The sequence below is a fragment of the Nicotiana tabacum genome, chromosome 2 (assembly GCF_000715075.1).
Source record: "Nicotiana tabacum cultivar K326 chromosome 2, ASM71507v2, whole genome shotgun sequence".
In the NCBI taxonomy this organism is placed as follows: domain Eukaryota; kingdom Viridiplantae; phylum Streptophyta; class Magnoliopsida; order Solanales; family Solanaceae; genus Nicotiana; species Nicotiana tabacum.
In genome coordinates this window covers 12,215,106-12,234,797 of record NC_134081.1, presented here as the reverse complement: position 1 = coordinate 12,234,797, position 19,692 = coordinate 12,215,106, and the positions used below count along the sequence as shown (strand labels likewise).

The window sequence follows — 19,692 nt, the reverse complement described above, 5'->3', positions numbered from 1 at the left end:
GAAAATGAGTGATTTTATAACTTATTTTCCCTTGTTTGGTTGGTGAGTGGAAAACTTTTTTCAGAAAATATTCTTTTGTTTGGTTAGAGAGTAGAAAATAAAGTACTTATTTTGTTAAAATGAAAGAAAATACTTTTTTTTGTTGAAATGAAAGAAAACACATTTCCTACATCATGAAAAAAAAAATGTGAAAATGAAAGAAAATATTTTTTACTATATCATTTTGTTAGAAGAAAAGAACACTTTTTTTACATCACGAAAAAAAAGTACTTTTTTGTTAAAATAAAAAAATATTTTTTTTTATATCATGAAAAAAGAAAGTATTCTCTATATGACATGAAAAGAAAGTGCCGTTGATAATCTAGACCTTTTTACTTAAAAGAATTTGGACAGGTTACGTCTATTCACTTTGCGCTAGTGTTCCATCGGCAAGGACAAATACGAGATACAAAAAGTGTAAATGAGTGCAAATTTGAGTAATTTTGGATGATACAGTGAGCCTAATTTGATATGCATTAAACTATCTTGTCAAAGATCGCAATTTTCTCTGTTGTGAAACCGCGTGATCCAAATTATGGATGCATAAGTATCACTGGTTCTACTAGTAAGAGTCCTACAATTCTTCAACCGTCCTCTCTCTCCCCAACCCGCCAACAGAAAAAAGAGGATACATCACATTGCCATAACCGATTCTAACTTGTTTGGAATTGAGACATAGTTGCTCACAACTGGCTGTTCCAAGCAAGAACACTAGTAGCAAATTCTCCAACATTCGGTTAACTAGTGCAGGTGACAAATACTAACTCATCCAACTGAATGCATCTTCTGGTTTAAATAAAAGAATTATATATTAATCACAAATCACAATATTCTAGTGTCTAATTGCTGAAGAACAAAAATAAACCTACCTATAAAGAGCGTAGTATTTGGAACTTCTATAGCACAACTAAAAACTCTGTTGTTGAGCCTAAAATGCGGATCCGATATTCTTCGTATTTCCAAGCAAGGTGTCTTTGGCTTCATTAATTTTAGAAGCAAGGTAGTGACTACCTCCTGCGTCTGGATGGTTAGCTACCATCACCTTCCTATGTGCTTCCCTTACTTTATCTGCTTGAACGCTTTCCCTGTTGAAGGTTAATGTCAATATAAGGAATCACGTAAACGAAAAAAAAGGAGAAAGACGAGCTATGCTGCAGTTCTTATCTATTGAATAGCATTGTACCGAGTCTTTTTCTTCTTTGGCATGGGGTGGAAAGAAAGAGAGAGACAGTACTAGAAAGCACGGCGATTAACAAACACAAACAAACATGTGCAGATGAAAGCGTTAGACCAAAATCAAGAAATGAGGTCCCAGGGAATTGAAAGAAAAACGTCACTTATCCCTTTGCATGCTGCTGAAAGTGATGTTCAATTTCTGTATCAACTTGAAAAGTGAAGAGACAAATGCAAGATCTAGAACCTTGTTTCTCAAATAACATAAAACACAAAAGGCAGGTTCATCACAATACGTAGGAAGAGAGGATGAAAGCATCAACTGTTTTTTCACACAAGAGAAGCTTGTTGAAATCAGTGAAAGAATATTCCCCATTTACCCCTACCAAACTCGTATAGTTCTGGTTGCTGCAAAAGCATAAGAACTGCGACCAGTATACTGCTTTGTCCCTTGTTCAAAAAGGTATAGCTTAGCAAGCACAGCTGTACCATGACAAACTAATTTTAAGCTATTGGAAAACAGTTGCGCCAATAATTCAATGAAAACAAAACATACAGGGAAACTCAGAACCAGAAAAATTCGGTGCAAACCTAAAAATACCTTGCACGTTCACTTTAATACTAGATTTTCTGGGTAGAGGGGCGGGCCCATTATCTACCAAGTTTCGAACCCTTCGCCGCTGGTTCTTGGGGATTTCTAAGGTTATCGAGTGACACAATAGTTTCAAGGATGCACCGCTTACAAGGGCAAGTTGAGTCATACTGATAGATGAAAAATACAAGTATAGCTCAGCCTACAAAAAGAATGTCAGTAAATATGTTTTATTAAGTTAGAAGTACTTAGAATATTAACATTGGCCAGGCTATGGGACAGAATAAATAATTGACGATCATAAAAGAGAGAAATCTGGAGGATCGCCCATAAAGGTCCCTGATTGAGGTTTAAAAATTCTTAGTATAAGGTACCACATCAAACTCTCACATGCTACTAGCTAATAAGATACACCAGCATCAGCAAAAATTCCCCGTGCGTGGAAGTCAGGTTTCGCGAGGGAGTTTATACTCGTTGCTGATGTTACTAGGGTCGGCATTAAAAGGCATTAAGACTTGTATGACCACATTTAGATCACCACAATAACCATCAGGCACAGAAATTGAAATTCTACATTTACATGAAATTACATGTCTCTGGGAACCGTATGCTATGATCAAGCATGAATAGTAATACTTGAATCAGACAATGAAAAGAAAGAATGCAAAAAAGATATCAGATTTCCTTTACTGAAGAAACTTGAATGGATAATAAAGAATTTCAATTATTTTACTTAGGCAAAGTTCATCTGTTATGTAGTTTACTCAATAACTTTTGGCTCAATGCTAAAGTCATAGCGAGAGTGCGGTAATATATTGGAAGTGCAGAAAGGTGCTAAAATGAATGAGAGAACACACCTGACTCCAAGAATAAGAGCTGCTTCCCTCCTGTTCATTTTAGGCTGAAAACCTCCTTCATAAAACTTACGCATTCTTGCAGTCGGAGGTCTGGCTTTGAATGCTTTCCATGCCTGGATTCCATACCTTCCAGCATATGCAGCGGCAGCTATAGCCAGTCCTGCTACCAATGGTGCAGGCTGAAGCACAATTTAGAATTACAAAAATTATGAGTATAATCAAGATAAAGTAACCATTATACTGAAACCATATCATGAGCATTAAGCAGTGATGACATAATTACTGATGCATAAGAAATGGAACTGAGAAATAGCTTAGCAGACTAAAGCTATGTTGTGCGCACTCTCCAAAATGTTGTTGCACCCGTGTCGGATCCTCAAAAAATGCACTACATTTTCGGAGAGTCCGAGCAATATAGGACTAAAGTAATCCGATATATGGGCCTTTTTTTGGATAACTGAGAATCTCGAGCAACAGTGGTACACGGTTCGAAATCTGGTGCATAATGGGCCAGTCATTCAACGCTTCTCCATATAAATAACGGGCTTTTGCCAGCGGCGGGATTCATTGAACCGATAACGTGTGCCTTAACTCCCACACATCACGCCCTGTGCTCTTACTACTAGACCAAAGCCCTCGATGCCCAATATATGACCATTTTTCCAACAACATTCCCATTTGAAGAACGACTCAAGAATGTGCAAGGAAGATACAGATACTACTAGTGCAACAAAAAAGAAGCTCGAAATAGTAAAGAATAAAATGAGATATTATCATATTTGTTATTGCATTTTTGGTTTGTCGCATTAAAACATGTATTGTAATGTATCATCTCAAAACATGTGTTTGCTTTAACTTGAATTTGCTTTCAATAATATCATTGGCCAATAAATCGCTTTACCAAGACTAGTTCTTGTTTTATTACTATATGTGATTAACAATAATTAGCACTATATTAAAACTCAGAATTTTTAATGATATAAATTACAGCATACTTTTAAGGATAAAACTAAGACGAGCTGTACTAGAATACTTAATAAACAAAATATATTTCTTGCATTCCTCTTTTGAACATCAAAAAATTGATTTTAAACACTTTTTTATTATTCTCATAATCAATATTATATATATAGAAACTAATCAAAGGCTTTTGTAAGGAAAAGATAAATACTCTAGATTGAAAATAGCAAAAAGGAGTCATTTTGAGAACAAAGACATGAGAAAGAATCCAAGTTCATAGGCCAACCTAACAATCTCAAACCGAAAGAATCAAAAAGTTCAAAGCTTTATTACCAAAACTAAAAATAAAGATATCCATAGGTATGAAGTGCATAGACAACAAACACAGAAGTTTTAAAGATACATAAAAACCAATATTCACCACAATATGAGGATGCACCAATTATTATAGAGAGGGAGCCAAGATGTGAAGCTTATGGGTTGGGTATTCTAATCTTTTTAAGTTACTAGGTTCTAAATTAATGGTTTTTACAAATTTACTGGATTTCTTAAGTCAAATACACGGTTTGGATCAAAGTTTTTGGGTTCGTCCCCGTGAAGAATGACATTAAATAAAGATGCTTAAGTAAATCATCACATAAAACCAATTGTTCAATCCAAGTTCATAGCTAAAACAGAAAATGTTAAAATTCGTATACCAAAGAATCAAAAGTTCGAAACTTTATGATCAGAACCAACAAATAAGGAACCCAAGATGACCAAAAATATCAAGTACTATGGGGGGGGGGGGAAGCAGATAATTGCTAATCTTTTTTTCCTAAAGGGTTACAATTTGAACCTTAAAAAAAAAGTAATGTGGTGTAAATTGAAATGGAGTAGTAGTAGTAATAAGAAAGAAAATTCAAATAATTAGAAAGAGTATTCACCATTTCTTCGGAAGGTTCTTTCACCTAAGGGCTACGAGCTTGAAGAAGAAATTAGACCAAATAAGAATCCTTTGATGGGCTTTTCCCATATTTATATAGAATCTTTTTCTGGGTCCCACCTTTTCTTGTTAGGGTTTCTCTCTAAAGAAATCAAAATATTATTAATAAAAAAATTGTTCGATAATATATATATATTTTTTTTTTAATATGATGATGAAGATAATTTTCTTAAATATTTCAATTTTTAAAGCGAAAAGCATTTCTTAATTTATTATCCTAATCCTGAACTATTCGTTGCTACATTGTTCCCAAGAATTAGTAAAATTGAAATATCAAAACTCTTGGATAAAATATCACCCATATTATAAAATAAAGATACTAAAATAAATACAAGTATAAAGCGAAACTGATATATTATTCAAATTTCAAACTTAGATACATAATGAACTGAAATACCTTCTATTTATAAAAGAAAGCAACATGTTGTGTAAGCTACTTTTGCAAGTTGTTGTGTAAGTTAATATTGTATCAGATATAGCTAATCTTCTACCGGGGGTAATGTTTATCCATAACGGAGTACCGAAAGGATAAGTTCATTGTACCAGATATAGATAATCTTCTACCAGGGTAATGTTTATCTATAACGGGGTACCGAATGGATAAACTCATTGTACCAGATATAGATAATCTTCCACCGGGTGTGATGTTTATCCATAACAGAGTACTGAAAGTATAATCTCATTGTACCAGATATAGATAATCTTCTACCGAGTGTGATGTTTAACTATAACGGGATACTGAAAGAATAAGCTCATTGTACCAGATATAGATAATCTTACTACCGGAGGTGATGTTTATCCATAACGGGGTACTGAAAGGATAAGCTCATTGTACGAGATATAGGGTACTGAAAGGATAAGCTCATTGTACCAGATATAAATAATCTTCTACAATGATATTTATTCATAACGGGGTGCCGAAGGGATAAACTTCTTCAGGAGACTTATTTCCAATAGAGTATTAAATAGATAAACATATTTACGGCGGAATCTCATATAGATAAGCTTCTTCAGGAAGCTTATTTACAACGGAGTGCTAAATGAATATCCATAATATATTTATAACATTCCCCCTTGGATGTTCATTAAAAGATAATGTGTCTCATTAAAACCTTACTAGAAAAAATCTCGTGGAAAAAAAATCCTAGTGAAGGAAAAAAGAGTACACATATTTAGTAATACGCATAACTAGTTGTCTCATTAAAAACCTTATAAGGAAAACCCTGTGGGAAAAATTTTAAGGGAAAAAGAGTATAGCACGTATTTTACTCCCCCTAATAAAAATCATGTTTCAAATATTTGAGTCTCCGCATTTCAATCTTGTATATCATCTTCTCAAAAGTTAAAGTTGGCAAAGATTTATTGAATAAATCTACCGGATTGTCACTTGAACGGATTTGTTGCACATCAATGTCACCATTTTTCTGAAGATCGTGTGTCTAGAATAATTTTGGTGAAATGTGCTTCGTTCTATCTCCTTTTATAAATCCCCCCTTTAATTGGGCTATGCATGTAGCATTGTCTTCGTATAAAATTGTGGATCTTTTATCACATTCCAAACCACATTTTCCATGAATAAAATGAATCACTGATCTCAATCATACGCATTCTCTACTTGCTTCATGAATAGCTATTATCTCAGCATGATTTGAAGAAGTAGCAACAATAGATTGCTTTGTGGAGCGCCATGATATGACAGCACCTCCACATGTAAGCACGTACCCGGTTTGAGATCGAGCTTTATGTGGATCAGATAAATAGTGTGCATCTGCATAACCAACAAGATTTTCACTACCTTTGTTAGAATAAAATAAACTCATATCATGTGTTCCCTTTAAATATCACAATATATGCTTAATCCCGTTCTAATATTTCCGTATAGGAGAAGAGTTATATCTTGCTAGTAAATTAATAAAAAATATTATGTCATGCCTTGTAGCATTAGCAAGATACACAAGTGCACTAATTGCACTAAGATAAGGTATTTCGGGACCAAGGAGTTCCTCATCCTCTTCTGGAGGTCGAAACAAATACTTATTCACTTCAAGTAATCGAACAACTATTGGTGTACTCAATGGGTTTGCTTTGTCCATGTAAAAGCATTTTAAGACCCTTTCTGTATAGGCAAATTGATGGATAAATATCACGTCTGCTAAATGTTCAATTTGCAGATCAAGACAAAATTTTGTCTTTCCAAGATCTTTCATCTCAAATTCTTTCTTAAGATATTCAATTGCTTTTTGGAGCTCTTCTAGAGTTCCGACAAGATTTATGTCATCAACATAAATAGCAAGTATAATAAATTCTGATGCCATTTTTTTTATAAAAATATATGGACAAATAACATCATTTATGTAACCCTCTTTCAGCAAATATTCACTAAGGCAATTATACCACATACGCCCAGATTGCTTTAAACCGTACAAAGATCTTTGTAATCTGATTGAATACATTTTCCGAGATTTTGGATTTGCTTCAGGCATTTTAAGTCCTTTGGGGATTTTCATATAAATTTCATTATCAAGTGAACCATACAGATAAGCTGTAACTACATCCATTAGTTGTATTTCAAGTTTTTCATGTAGTGCTAAACTGACGAGATATCGAAATGTTATGGCATCCATAACAGATGAATATGTTTCATCAAAATCGACTCCAGGTCGTTGTGAGAATCCTTGTGCGACAAGGCGAGCTTTGTATATTTCAATTTCATTTTTATCATTCATTTTTCGTTCAAAAATCCATTTATGACTAACTGGTTTTATACCAGTAGGTATTTAGACTACTAGTCCAAAGACCTCTCTTTTAGCAAGTGCGATCAATTCTGATTGAATTGCCTCTTGCCATTTTGGCCAATCAGATCTTTATCGACATTCTTCGACAGATCGGGGTTCAAGATCCTCACTATCTTGCATAATGTTAAGTGCAACATTATATGTAAAAATATTGCCCACCACTATTTCAGATCAATTTAAATTAATCCCTTTACCTGTAGAACTTATTAAAAACTTCTCACTCACTTGAGTCTTAGGTCCATTGATTTCTTCAGAAATCTCAGAACTAATCAGATCTTGGTCTCTTCAGGGGATCCCCTCATAATATCGTTTTGATCATTTTTTGATTTTTTTTTCCCGAGGATTTCGATCCTTAGAACCCAAAGGTCTACCACGCTTCAGGCGTGCTTTAGGTTCACTAGCTCTCATGCTAGTAGATGGTCATGTTGGGACATCAATTTGGATAGGCACATTCTCTGCAGGGATATGTGACTTAGTTATCCTTTTCAAATCAGTAAACGCGTCTGGCATTTGATTTGCTATATTTTTGTAAATGGATGATCTTCTGGACCTCCTGTTTACATATAAGGGTACATGGGTCAAAATAAGATAATGATAAAATTTTCCACACAATTTCTCTTTTGATTTTCTTTTTCTCTCCCCCTAATTGTGGAAAATTTATTTCATCAAACTGACAATCTGCAAATCGTGCAGTAAATAAATCTCCCGTCAATGGTTCAAGATAGCGAATAATAGAGGGTGATTCAAACCCAACATATATTCATAACTTTTTATGTGGGCCCATCTTACTGCGATGTGGTGGTGTTACTGGCACATATACAGCACATCCAAAAATTCGTACATGGGCAATATCTGGTTCATGACCAAAAACTAATTGTGACAGAGAATATTTATTATAATGTGTCGGTCTGAGACGGATAAGTGATGTTGCATGCAAAATAGCATGGAATCAAACAGTAGTGGGAAATTTTGATTTCATAAGTAGTGGTTTTGCTATCAATTGCAGGCGTTTAATAAATAACTCTGCAAGGCCATTTTGAGTATGAACATAAGCTACAGGATGTTCAATTTTTATTCCAACTGATAGACAATAATCATCAAAAGCTTGAGATGAGAATTTTCCAGCATTATCAAGGCAAATAGCCTTTATAGGATAATCTGGGAATTGTGCCCTTAATCGAATTATTTGGACAAATAGCTTTGCAAACGCCAAGTTGCGAAATGATAGTAGGCACACATGAGACCATCTTGAAGATGCATCTATTAAAACCATAAAATATCTGAACAGTCCACTTGGTGGGTGAATAGGTCCACATATATCCCCATGTATACGTTCTAAAAAGGCAGGGGATTCAACGCCAACCTTCATTGGTGATGGCCTAGTGATCATTTTGCCTTGATAACAAGCATCACAAGAAAATTCATTATTTGTAAGGATTTTCAAGTTCTTTAATGGATGCCCACTCGAATTTTCAGTAATTCATCTCATCATTATTGATCCAGGATGGTCCAAACGGCCATGCCAAAGTACAAAAATATTTGAATCAGTAAACTTCTGGTTTACGATAGAGTGTGCTTCAACTGTACTAATCTTTGAATAGTACAAGCCAGAAGATAAAGTTGGTAACTTTTCTACAATGCACTCCTGGCCAGAAACATTCTTTGTAATACAAAGATATTCCATATTCATTTCATCTATCGTCTCAACATGATACCCATTTTGGCGGATATCTATAAAACTCAACAAGTTTCTTTGAGACTTGGAGGAGAATAATACATTGTCTATTATAAGTTTTATTCCCTTAGACATAAATATAGTGGTTGTTCCGGAGCCTTCAATCAAACTTATATTACCAAAAATTGTTGAAATATTTGCTTTTTCCTTATGCAAATAAGAAAAGTATTTCTGATATTTGAATATGGCATGAATTGTTCCACTATCAATTACACAAATATCTTCATGATTGGTTTTTGATCCAAACATAATTTGAGGATTATCCATATTATTCAAAATGACATAAATAAAATAAATATGATAGTAAACATCATTGTCAAAGCATAAGTTTTATTTATGTACAATAATTACATAACCATATTATCTACTACAAACAATAAAAATTAAAATATTTACATTTCTACAGATTCATCACCGATCACATGACTTGTTTCTCCTTACGGGAGTACAAAGTAATCAGCTACATCCAAATGCATGAAGTCTAAATTATCTTCAGAAATAAAATTTGCTTCAGCATTTTTCTCTGTCTTCTTCAGGGAGGCTTGATACAGCTCAACCAGGTGCTTTGGCGTACGACATGTACGTGACCAGTGCCCTTTTCCTCCACATCTATAGCGTGTATTTTTTGCCTTTGCTGTTTGCACCGCTTCATGCTTTTGTTCCTTCCTTTTTCACTGCTGGTGGTGAGGAGGGTTCTTTGGTGCATTATTATTACCATGATTAGTGTTTCTTCCCCGACCACGGCCATGACCATGACTGGGGCCACGTCCTCTTCCACGCTTAGCTTGGTAGAAGTTCGTCTCATTCACTCCAGGGAATGGACAAGAACCAGTAGGTCGGCTTTCATGATTTTTCATTAATAGCCCATTATGTTGCTCGGCTACAAAAAGATGTGAGATAAGTTCAGAATATTTTTTGAATCCCATCTCTCGATATTGTTGTTGCAGGAGCATATTCGAGGCTGAAAAGTGGTGAAAGTTTTCTCCAACATATCATGATCAGTAATATTATCACCACATAATTTTAATTTGGGAAATAATTCTGAACATAGCAGAATTATACTCACTGATACATTTAAAATCTTGTAGCCTTAGATGAGTCCAATCATAACGTGTTTGTGGAATAACGATCATCTTCATGTGGTCATATCTATCTTTCAAATCATTCCACAATATGACTGATCTTTAATAGTGAGATATTCCATTTTCAAGCCTTCATCAAGGTGATGGCGTAGAAATATCATTGCTTTGGTACGATCTTGGTTTTATGCTTGATTTTTGTCCTTGATGGTGTCTGCCAGACCCATCGCATCAAGATGAATTTCAGCGTCAAGCACCCAAGACATGTAGCTTTTGCCCGATATATCCAGGGCTACAAATTCAAGTTTAGAAAGATTTGACATTATTTAGAAAAAGAAAGTTCGTACCTCTGATACTTTCAAAGTATTTGCTTGAGATGGCAGAGTCTCATGCTGATAACGTGTTATAAAATAAAGACTGTAAAGTAAAGACAAGTATAGAGAGAAACTGATATATTATTCAAACTTCAAACTTATGTACATAATGAACTGAGATATCCTCTATTTATAGAAGAAAACAAGATGTTGTGTAAGCTGCTTCTGCAAGCTGCTGTGTAAGCTGCTACTATACCAGATATAGATAATCTTCTACCGGGGGTAATGTTTATCCATAACGGAGTACCGAAATGATAAGCTCATTGTACCAGATATAGATAATCTTCTACCGGGGGTAATGTTTATCCATAATAGGTACCGAAAGGATAAACTCATTGTACCAGATATAGATAATCTCTATCGGGTGTGATGTTTATCCATAACGGGGTACTGAAAGGATAAGCTCATTGTACCAGATATAGATAATCTTCTATCGGAGGTAATGTTTATCCATAACGGGGTACTGAAAGAATATGCTCATTGTACCAGATATAGATAATATTCTGTCGGGCGTGATATTTATCCATAACGGGATATCGAAAGGATAAGTTTCTTAAGGAGACTCATTTCCAATAGAGTATTAAATAAATAAACATATTTATGGCGGAGTCTCATATAGATAAGTTTCTTCAAAAAGTTTAATTACAACAGAGTAATAAATGAACATCCATAATATATTTATAACAACCCTAACCAAAATCGAAATAAAGTACTAATAACTTAATCAAAATGCTATTTTTCCTCTTTTACAATGCCTAAGTTTGTGCTGCACATACCAATTACCCCTCTCCAAACAACAAATTAATAAGGACAGATTGGGGGATTTGATTGTTTTTCAGTTACCACCCAGGGGGTCGTTTGGTAGGATGCATTACATAAAACAATGCATGCATTAGCTTTTGTGTATTAATAATACTTTGTTTGGTACACTTTTTGAACTTATGCATTAGTTATGCAAGCAATTGCAATTATACACTTGGCAGAAATCATAGCAATTGCAAATCTTTCTTCTCTATATTTGTTAAAAAAGAAATCAAGTCTTTTTACTTTACATAACTTTTTTAAAATATATATATAGCCTATTAGGTGTAAAAAAAAATGGAGTCCCTACAAATGTGAGGCATAAAGCAGATGCTTTACTTGATTCAAGGAAGGCGACCCCTAGTTTACATAAAACTTCTCACACTTAATCATGGTTAATTAATCTACATTTTCACTTTGCCAAATCACTTAATAGTATAAGTTGATATGGCTTTGATATAAACACTCAGTGCGGTTATTACTTTTTTAAGGTCTCATTAAATTTTAACAGTCTCTATTCAAATTCAGTATCAAAAAGGTCGTGGAGAAGGAGCTTACGTATTTTTATAAGCGTGCAAGAATTAAAGAGAGATGTTAGTATTGGAAATGTATTTGGTTTCTTAATTTAGTAGCAAGAATTAAAGGGAATGTCTATTATTCAAAATTGGATCGGGGGTCTAATTTTTAAAGCAACGTTGGAAGCGGAAAATGATTTTCACCCATACTTTATCTGCTATTAGAAGGTGAACCTTGGCGTAGCTGGTAAAAATTGTTGCTATGTGATAAGGATGTTACTGGTTCGAGCCGTGCAAACACTTTTGGATAAGATTGCGTATAATATATCATTATGATCCGACCCCTTCCCCGAACTCTACACATAGTGGGAGCTTATTAGTGCACCAGGTTGCCCTATTTTTAAATTTATTCGCCATTAGCTATCTAAATCCTTGTGGTAGTATGCTTAAGTAGTTAATATTTCTTGTTTATATTTTCAGTAAACAAACCAATTAATAGAGAACACTCTTTTTATCCGAGATGACTTTGATCGTTCACACTTCATGTGTATATTTCCAATCATTCATTTTATGGAAAACGAGCAATCTGGGTATAAAACTGATCATTTTAAGATGGATTGTACCTCTCAACATAAAATGCAAAGTACCATACACAAGCAGTGGCGGAGCCAGAATTTCATTAAGGGATGTCAAGATATAAAAAATTAAATACACCAAAAAATCAAAGGGAGTCAACGTGTAATAAATATACATAAAACAAAAAAATTTATATAACAATACAGTGTAATTTATATAAATACACCCCTTGGTTGAATGTGGCTCCGCCACTGTACACAAGATTATGCAGATCCAGAATCTATAAGTGCAAATGCCTCATCAAAACAAACAGTGAGAATACCTGTTTACCATAGCGCTCAGTGTCTCGAGCATGTATATCAAAATTAAATAAAATTTCTGAATATACGAAGAGGTGCATCAACTACCTTTAAATTCTGAATCCACCTCACCGATGTTGTGGATGCCTCAAGCGGTAGAGACCCTACGCTAGCAATGATAATGCTAGAGTAGTGATACTTGATTGGGATCAACATTCAGGTTCAAGGCCAGAGGCACCGAGAGGGGTCACCGGCACCCATAAATTTAGGCAAAAACTTTATATATACATGTATATGATTTTAGAAAATAGTGATATATTAGTAGTGGACACCCTATACACAAGCAGATTTTGATTGAATCAAAAAGTGCATGTTCAAGGCAAATCTGACGACCATCCCCAGAACTCTTAGCAGGCAAAACCAATACATGATATAGCAACTATGTCAAGTATTCAAGTATACAACTGGCTGAACATATAAATAGTGGAGTAATATCTTATTCTTTCACTATTAGGGTACATAAATAAAAATTGAATTATATGTAATCACAATCAAGGAAATGTTGTCTAAAATGATTCACAACTATTGCATTTCTATGTTCAACAACCGTGGGAGAAAGTAAAATAAAAGGCAAGAACCATCCAGGGCAAGCCCGTACAGCAATGAATTAATAAGAATTTTATGGTGCAGTTGAGGTTGCACAATGAATGACATTTTTAATGCATACCTATAAACCAGAAGAGCGGTGGTAGGGGCGCTTATTAGTTGACGACAACATTCACATTATCCTCAACGATGGAGGTGTTAAATGAGGTGTTGTTAATTTTTGGTGGGCCTGAATGCCGCCTTGGCCGGGCAGGTGAAGGTGGATAAGAGAGCCGCTTCTTCACAGGCCCTGCTGATCCCTTTTGTGGTGTGCCGTTCTCCACGCCCAATGGACTCTGCAACCGTGTTTTTGCTTTTGCAGACTTCGTAGAGGCCATGTAACTTGGGACTGAGGGAGAGCTCGCCAAGCTCTCATCGTCTCTTATAGATGACCCTGCAATGCTATGCCTCCTGTTCCGTTCTGATTGCACGCTAAACATGCTTCGAGCATCATCATCATCTTGGTTTATTGCACTAACTCTTGGGCTTGCTGATTTCAGTTTTCTCGCTGTTACTGAAGTGGCTGGCTTCGAAGGAGTAGTAGGGGATGAAGGGAGTTCAGAATTCAGCTGATGACGGGCAAACGCCCTGGCAATTTCTCCTCCAGTAATGCTCATGCTTCTAACAGACATCTGATCATTTTTACGTTCTTTCTCAGATAAGCTTTGAGTTTCCCAAGGCCTAGCACCTGTCCATCGCTCTAGCCAGCTCCAACCCCACTGAGGATTGGTTGGATCCATAAACAACAAATTGGCAGATCTTGATGATTTCTTCCAGGTTTGCTGTTCAGTTAAAATTTTACAGAATCAATGACAAATTGTCCTTAGTAGCTCGAGAAAGATGATAATGATAACATACATCAACCTTTCTATCTCTAGTCTTGCATTACATCTTGTATAATAGGGCTCGAGGCCTAGCTATTAGCAATCATCCATTCTTAATTTTGGACTATGTGAATGTTAGCAGTATTGAGAAAAAGGGTCTTTGCACTTTAGGATGTGGCATACATCTAAAACCAACCCATGGACCAAATGTAGGCTTTTGCACCTGGACTGTCCTCTAAAAATGATAATTCTATCTATAGATCACATGTTCAACAACAACAACAACAACAACCCAGTATAATCCCACTAGTGGGGTCTGGGGAGGGTGGTGTGTACGCAGACCTTATCCCTACCATGAGGTAGAGAGGCTGTTTCCAATAGACCCTCGGCATCCTTCCCTCCAAGAACTCCTCACCTTGCTCTTGGGGTGACTCGAACTCACAACCTCTTGGTTGGAAGTGGAGGTTGCTTACCATCACAGCAACCCCTCTTGTCTAAAGATCACATATTCGAGCCATGGAATTAGCCATTGATGCTTGCATCAGGGTAGACTGCCTACATCAGACATCTTGGGGTGCAGCCCTTCCACGGACCATGCGTGAACGCGGGATGCTTTGTGCACCGGGCTGCCCTTTTGCCCTTTTTTTATCAATAAAACAAATATTAGTTGAATACCTGGTGAGAATATGAATACGCAAGTGCTCTTTCTCGTCTAATTGCAGCTTCATATTTGCTGAGCAAGCTAGCTTCAACCTGCTCCTGTGATTGTAGACTATCATCCCATTCCTCTTCTCTCTATCAAATATGAGAAAACAAAGAGTGATATGAGAACTTCGACTTCATTCAGAAAAGTTCATATAGCCACCAGTATATAGATAATTCACCCAAAGATGAAAGCCCCCTCCAAAGAAAAGAAATGGTAGTATAAACTTGGCTGACAACTCAGAATACTACAAAGATCCCTAAGCTGTTCACAAGAGAGCAATAGGAACAAACAAATATTGCTCAAAAATAGAAGGGAATTGACCAATTACAAGTTGGGACAAACAGACCAGACGTTTAAACCGGTCAACTATGTAAACAGAAAATTTTCAGTGGCTTATAACTGGATGGTCAAATGTTGATATATCTAATTCTAATCCCATCTTGCTGCATATTCTGATGTCACCATTCCCATAAATTGACACATCATTTTCCTCCTGAACTTTCAATGAGACACTAAATATGACTAATGGCATCCTAGTTATTTTGACGGGAAGATTCATCTCAGGCGTGCCTATTGGAGAATCATGTTCCGCCAGAAATAAAGAAAGAAACTAACCCTCAAACTCTCGAGTTCTTTCGCATGCTTCTGCATAAGCTGCCTCTGGAGAGCTCGGTTCTCCTCCAGCATCCTGATCCTTCTAGAACTAATCTGAGATTGAACACGAGATGAAGCCTGCATGCATTTGAGAGCATTTGCCGTTTGTCGTTTGGCAGTAGGTCCATCGACAAGTGATTTGAGTCTGACAAGTCCTCTTAATGCCCTCAATGCCCTCCTCGCCTACAGATGATAAACCAAAAGTCAAACAATTAAAAAAATGCTCCTACATAAGGAAATATCACACAAAGCAAAATGAACACTATAATTTAAAAAAGCATACCAGATAACCTCGAAAGGCAGTCTGAACTCGGATTGCAGCTACTTCTTCATTTGATTTACCAGCGAATTGGTTTACTGTAGTTAATCGAACAACCTCTGCAGCAGCATGGGCAGCTGCAACAGCAGCTTCAGCAGCAGCAGCTGTGGCAACTGCGATGGAATAAGCATGTTTCGTCTGCTCCTCTTCCACTTCATCAAATTTGATCTCTTCCACAGGAGGGGCAGGACGAGGAGGCGACACCGTGGCGGTCACCACAGTCGAAGAATCGGGGAGCGTCTGCTTTTCTTTCCCGAACCATTTCTTCTTTGATTTACTTGCTTTCTGAAATTTAAGCACAATAAATATCAGAACCATCGATAAAAGAGATAATTTTCATAAGGAAAGGAGTAGGGAATTGCTATTTCAGTATACCTTGTCTGCCTTTTCCTTAGGATCAGGGCTCAGAGCCTTCTTTACAGAAGAAAACCAGCTTCCTTTCCTCCCCATCTTCTTTTCATTCCTCAATTTGCCCTATAACATAATACATTACATTAATTATTTAATCTACATCAAAATGCATCACACAATTTTTGTGAATTTTTTGTTATGATCGAGAAATCCATCTGAAGCCGACCCTTTGGGCGGACCATAGCTAGGGGCGGAGCTAGAGCACGACCTATGGGTTCGGCCAAACCCAGTAGCTTTTGTCCAAATCATGTATTTGTCTTAAGAAATTCATCGAATATATACAATTTATTAATTTAGAACCCAGTAACTTAAACAAATTACATTCCTTAACCCATAAACTTCAAATCTTAACTCCGCCTCTGACCACATACTTTGAAACTTGGGGATGATGGGCCCGACGCTCTACCCTTCTCCACTTAAATACCAGAGCTAGTTCTCTTGGTGTACGGCTCACAAATTTGTGAATTATTATTTAATACCCCAAAATCCCCCTAAGTTATTAAGTTTTTGTCAGTTTCCTGCTTAAACTATTCGGTGTCCCCAAAACCCCCTGAACTATATTGCCCTTCATATTAAAAACCCATCATTGCATTCTTAGAGGTGCGTGCAGTACACGCTCCTAATTATTTAAAAAACGTGCCATGTAGCACTACACGTGGCTATTTAACTCAGCCTAAAACCCGCATAAACTATCACTTTTATGTCAGTTACCTATTTAAACTATTTGGTGTCCCCAAAACCCCCCCGAACTATATTTTCCTATATACTAAAACCAATGTTGGACTTTTAAAGGTACGTCTGTCTAACTATATTAGCTTATGGTTTGTACAAAGTTTTTTATATAGTTTACTCATGATGTATTACTCTCGAATGATTAATTAATTCTAGGAGTTTTGGCCAAAATAATATCTAATGTATTGTGTTAATTTTAGGTTTAATTGTGATTGTGCTTTATGCTAGACTCCAATTGATAAGTCCTTATTTATATTCACTTTGTAGCACAGTAAAAATATAAATAAAGGCATATAGTGTTGCATTTCTTAAAAGTCATTTTATATTACATAAAAAAGATTACACAAAATAAAATTTCGCAAATAAAAAACCAATTGGCCAACAATTACATTCTCTAATTTCAGATTACATAAAGAAGGTTTAAGATGTTCAACTTTATTCTCTGCAAGGTGTTGAGTTTAATAAGAAGATTTAAATTGGTATTCTTTCAACAATATGTGTAAGACATGAAAAAAGACTAAAGAAAAAGAGAATAAATCATTTCACAAGAGAGGGAGAAATTATTTTAGAGGACACCCATATGGAGAACGGAAGAAAAAAAGTTAAAAAATGAAGAAGAAGATGAAAAATAAAGAAGAAAGGTGAAAAAATAAGGAAGAATGATGAAAAATGAGCAAGAAAGATGGATATAACTAAAATAAGGAGAATATTTATTAAAACAAATTAATTTGAAAGAGTGTTAGGCTAATTAGTCATTATTTTCTTTCAGGTGAGCCATTTTGATGGCTTTTTTCAATTGTCACGCGCTCCCAAGCTAGTATTTACACACATAATGCCAGGTCAGCGACTAGGGGATTTTAATACGAAGGGCAATATAGTTCAGTGGTATTTTGGGGACACCGAATAGTTTAAATAGTAAACTAACAAAAATATGATAGTTTAAGGGGGTTTTAGGGTATTAACTCAAATAAAATGTACAACAACTTTAATTGTGACTATCTATAGAGATAATGGAGATTTGGGATTATAATCTAAGATCTGTGAATTAAACTTTCATTGCTAATTAAGATCCCAACTTTTTAAAGTGTCTATATTAGCTCAATCTAATTCAAATAGTACAGTAACTACTAACCCAATTGGACAAATTAAGCACCAAATAGCAACAATCCAACAAAAAATATACAAATTAAAAGACATTTACATAATGTGACTGCAATCAGCTTCCTTTTCAACAATAGGCCAAAGATCAAACATACATTTATCAAATATCCCAAAAATAAGAAGAAAAAATTTAGAAAAATGAAAATCAAACAGGAAACAAAAAAATATAGAGCTAAATTACAATAAAGAAGCATACATTAAACTTGAAATTGGTGAAATAAGAAAAATATGCAGTAAAAATTGGAGCTTGACAGATCTAAGGAAGCTTACATTTCTTTGTTGCGTTCTTGAAAGAACTTAGCTTTATTTCAGATATATATCTCTAACGCCAAAGTAGAGAAACAAAAAGATGAGAAAAGAGCTGGACCCCTTGAGGTATTAGGTGTCACCCCACCCCTTTTGAGGTGAGTACTGAGTACTTCTAGTAGTAATAAAATAATAGTGAGATAAAGAAGAGAGAGAAAGCAGATCTTGGCTGAGAAGAATTCTAAGTAAAAAGGATATTAGAATTCTAAGCACGTCTTGATTCCAGTGTAAAGTCGTCTTTGTTAGTAGCTCGTTATCTTATAGTCATAATCTATCGTATTGTAATTAATTTATTATGTTCGATAAATATAATACATAAATTAATTATATTATTTGTCGTCGTTTCATGATGTCATGCACTAATACGAAGATAAATTTGTAATGCTATAAAGAAAATATTGGATACAAGACCAAATCGATCAGTATATAAAGTGATATTTTTTGTCGTTATATAAAAACGAATTTAATGATAAAATGTAATAAAATTTAAATAACAATAAAAATAAATACTATATTTAATACAATACTTAATATGATATAATACAATAGGTAACAGATATCAAAACAAGTTGTTAAAGTGAGATTTTGTAGCGCGAATTCAAATTTAGCCGCTATAAATATCGGTCACCGGATGAAAAAAGAAAAAAGAGTAGAAAGAAATAGCTGGTTTTGGCTTGTGTGTGACCCCATCTTTGAGCTGGAAAAACAGGACCCCACTTGAATTACTCAACCCCTTAACCCCTCGAATTCCACTATGCTTCTTTAAAATATATATTTTTATAAATTCTGATGAATAATGATTTTTGTGCTCTCTGGGTTCTTGTTGATGTGCTTTTAACAAACCATTAAGCCGACAACAATTTCAAGCATTGATAAATTCAGAGAAGAAAAGAATCCACACTAGGGGATCGAAAATTTTCCTTATTTGGTTGTGAGTTCAATTATAAAATATCATACTGAAATATACACTTACGTACACAATATACGCATATTGAAGGGTAAAGATTAATTTTAGCATGCGGCAGAAATTATTTACATCCGATAGCTGCAAAATTTGATTATGTTAGTCAAATACAAATATATATATATATATATATATATATATATATATATATATATATATATATATAAGCTATATTCGATACAGCAGTTAT

General features: G+C 35.1%; 2 protein-coding genes across 4 annotated transcripts; both read right to left on the bottom strand.

The window, feature by feature from the left end:
- Nucleotides 1–795: 795 nt before the first annotated feature.
- On the bottom strand, nt 796–4,619 carry LOC107798644 (mitochondrial import inner membrane translocase subunit TIM14-2-like). 3 transcript variants are annotated; one of them, XR_001650943.2, is made up of 4 exons: nt 4,548–4,619; nt 2,662–2,840; nt 909–1,124; nt 796–825 (listed from the first exon to the last, which is right to left on the bottom strand). XR_001650943.2 is itself a non-coding variant. In XM_016621665.2 (3 exons), exons 1-3 carry the CDS (start codon nt 4,548–4,550, stop codon nt 968–970), a joined length of 339 nt encoding a protein of 112 aa, XP_016477151.1. In that variant the 5' UTR covers nt 4,551–4,619; the 3' UTR covers nt 796–967. The 3 variants fall into 3 exon arrangements, 1 of the variants encoding a protein (XP_016477151.1); XR_012699292.1 differs by having other exon boundaries at nt 796–822; XM_016621665.2 differs by having other exon boundaries at nt 796–1,124.
- Nucleotides 4,620–13,264: 8,645 nt separating this feature from the next.
- Nucleotides 13,265–18,765, bottom strand: LOC107798642 (protein IQ-DOMAIN 3-like). The gene is made up of 6 exons (XM_016621662.2): nt 18,503–18,765; nt 16,304–16,402; nt 15,893–16,213; nt 15,571–15,792; nt 14,925–15,044; nt 13,265–14,207 (listed from the first exon to the last, which is right to left on the bottom strand). The coding sequence occupies exons 2-6, from the start codon at nt 16,376–16,378 to the stop codon at nt 13,542–13,544; spliced, it is 1,404 nt and encodes a 467-aa protein (XP_016477148.1). The 5' UTR covers nt 16,379–16,402; nt 18,503–18,765; the 3' UTR covers nt 13,265–13,541.
- Between the last annotated feature and the right edge of the window lie 927 nt (nt 18,766–19,692).

Coding starts and splice junctions, on each gene's coding strand:
- LOC107798642 (XM_016621662.2), bottom strand. CDS start 16,378: ATGGGGAGGAAAGGAAGCTGGTTTTCTTCTGTAAAGAAGGCTCTGAGC. Junction 16,214..16,303: donor CTAAGGAAAAGGCAGACAAG/GTATACTGAAAT, acceptor CTTAAATTTCAG/AAAGCAAGTAAATCAAAGAA. Junction 15,045..15,570: donor AAGAACTCGAGAGTTTGAGG/GTTAGTTTCTTT, acceptor CATATTTGATAG/AGAGAAGAGGAATGGGATGA.
- LOC107798644 (XM_016621665.2), bottom strand. Junction 1,125..2,661: donor GCTCTTATTCTTGGAGTCAG/GTGTGTTCTCTC, acceptor AACCTTCAACAG/GGAAAGCGTTCAAGCAGATA.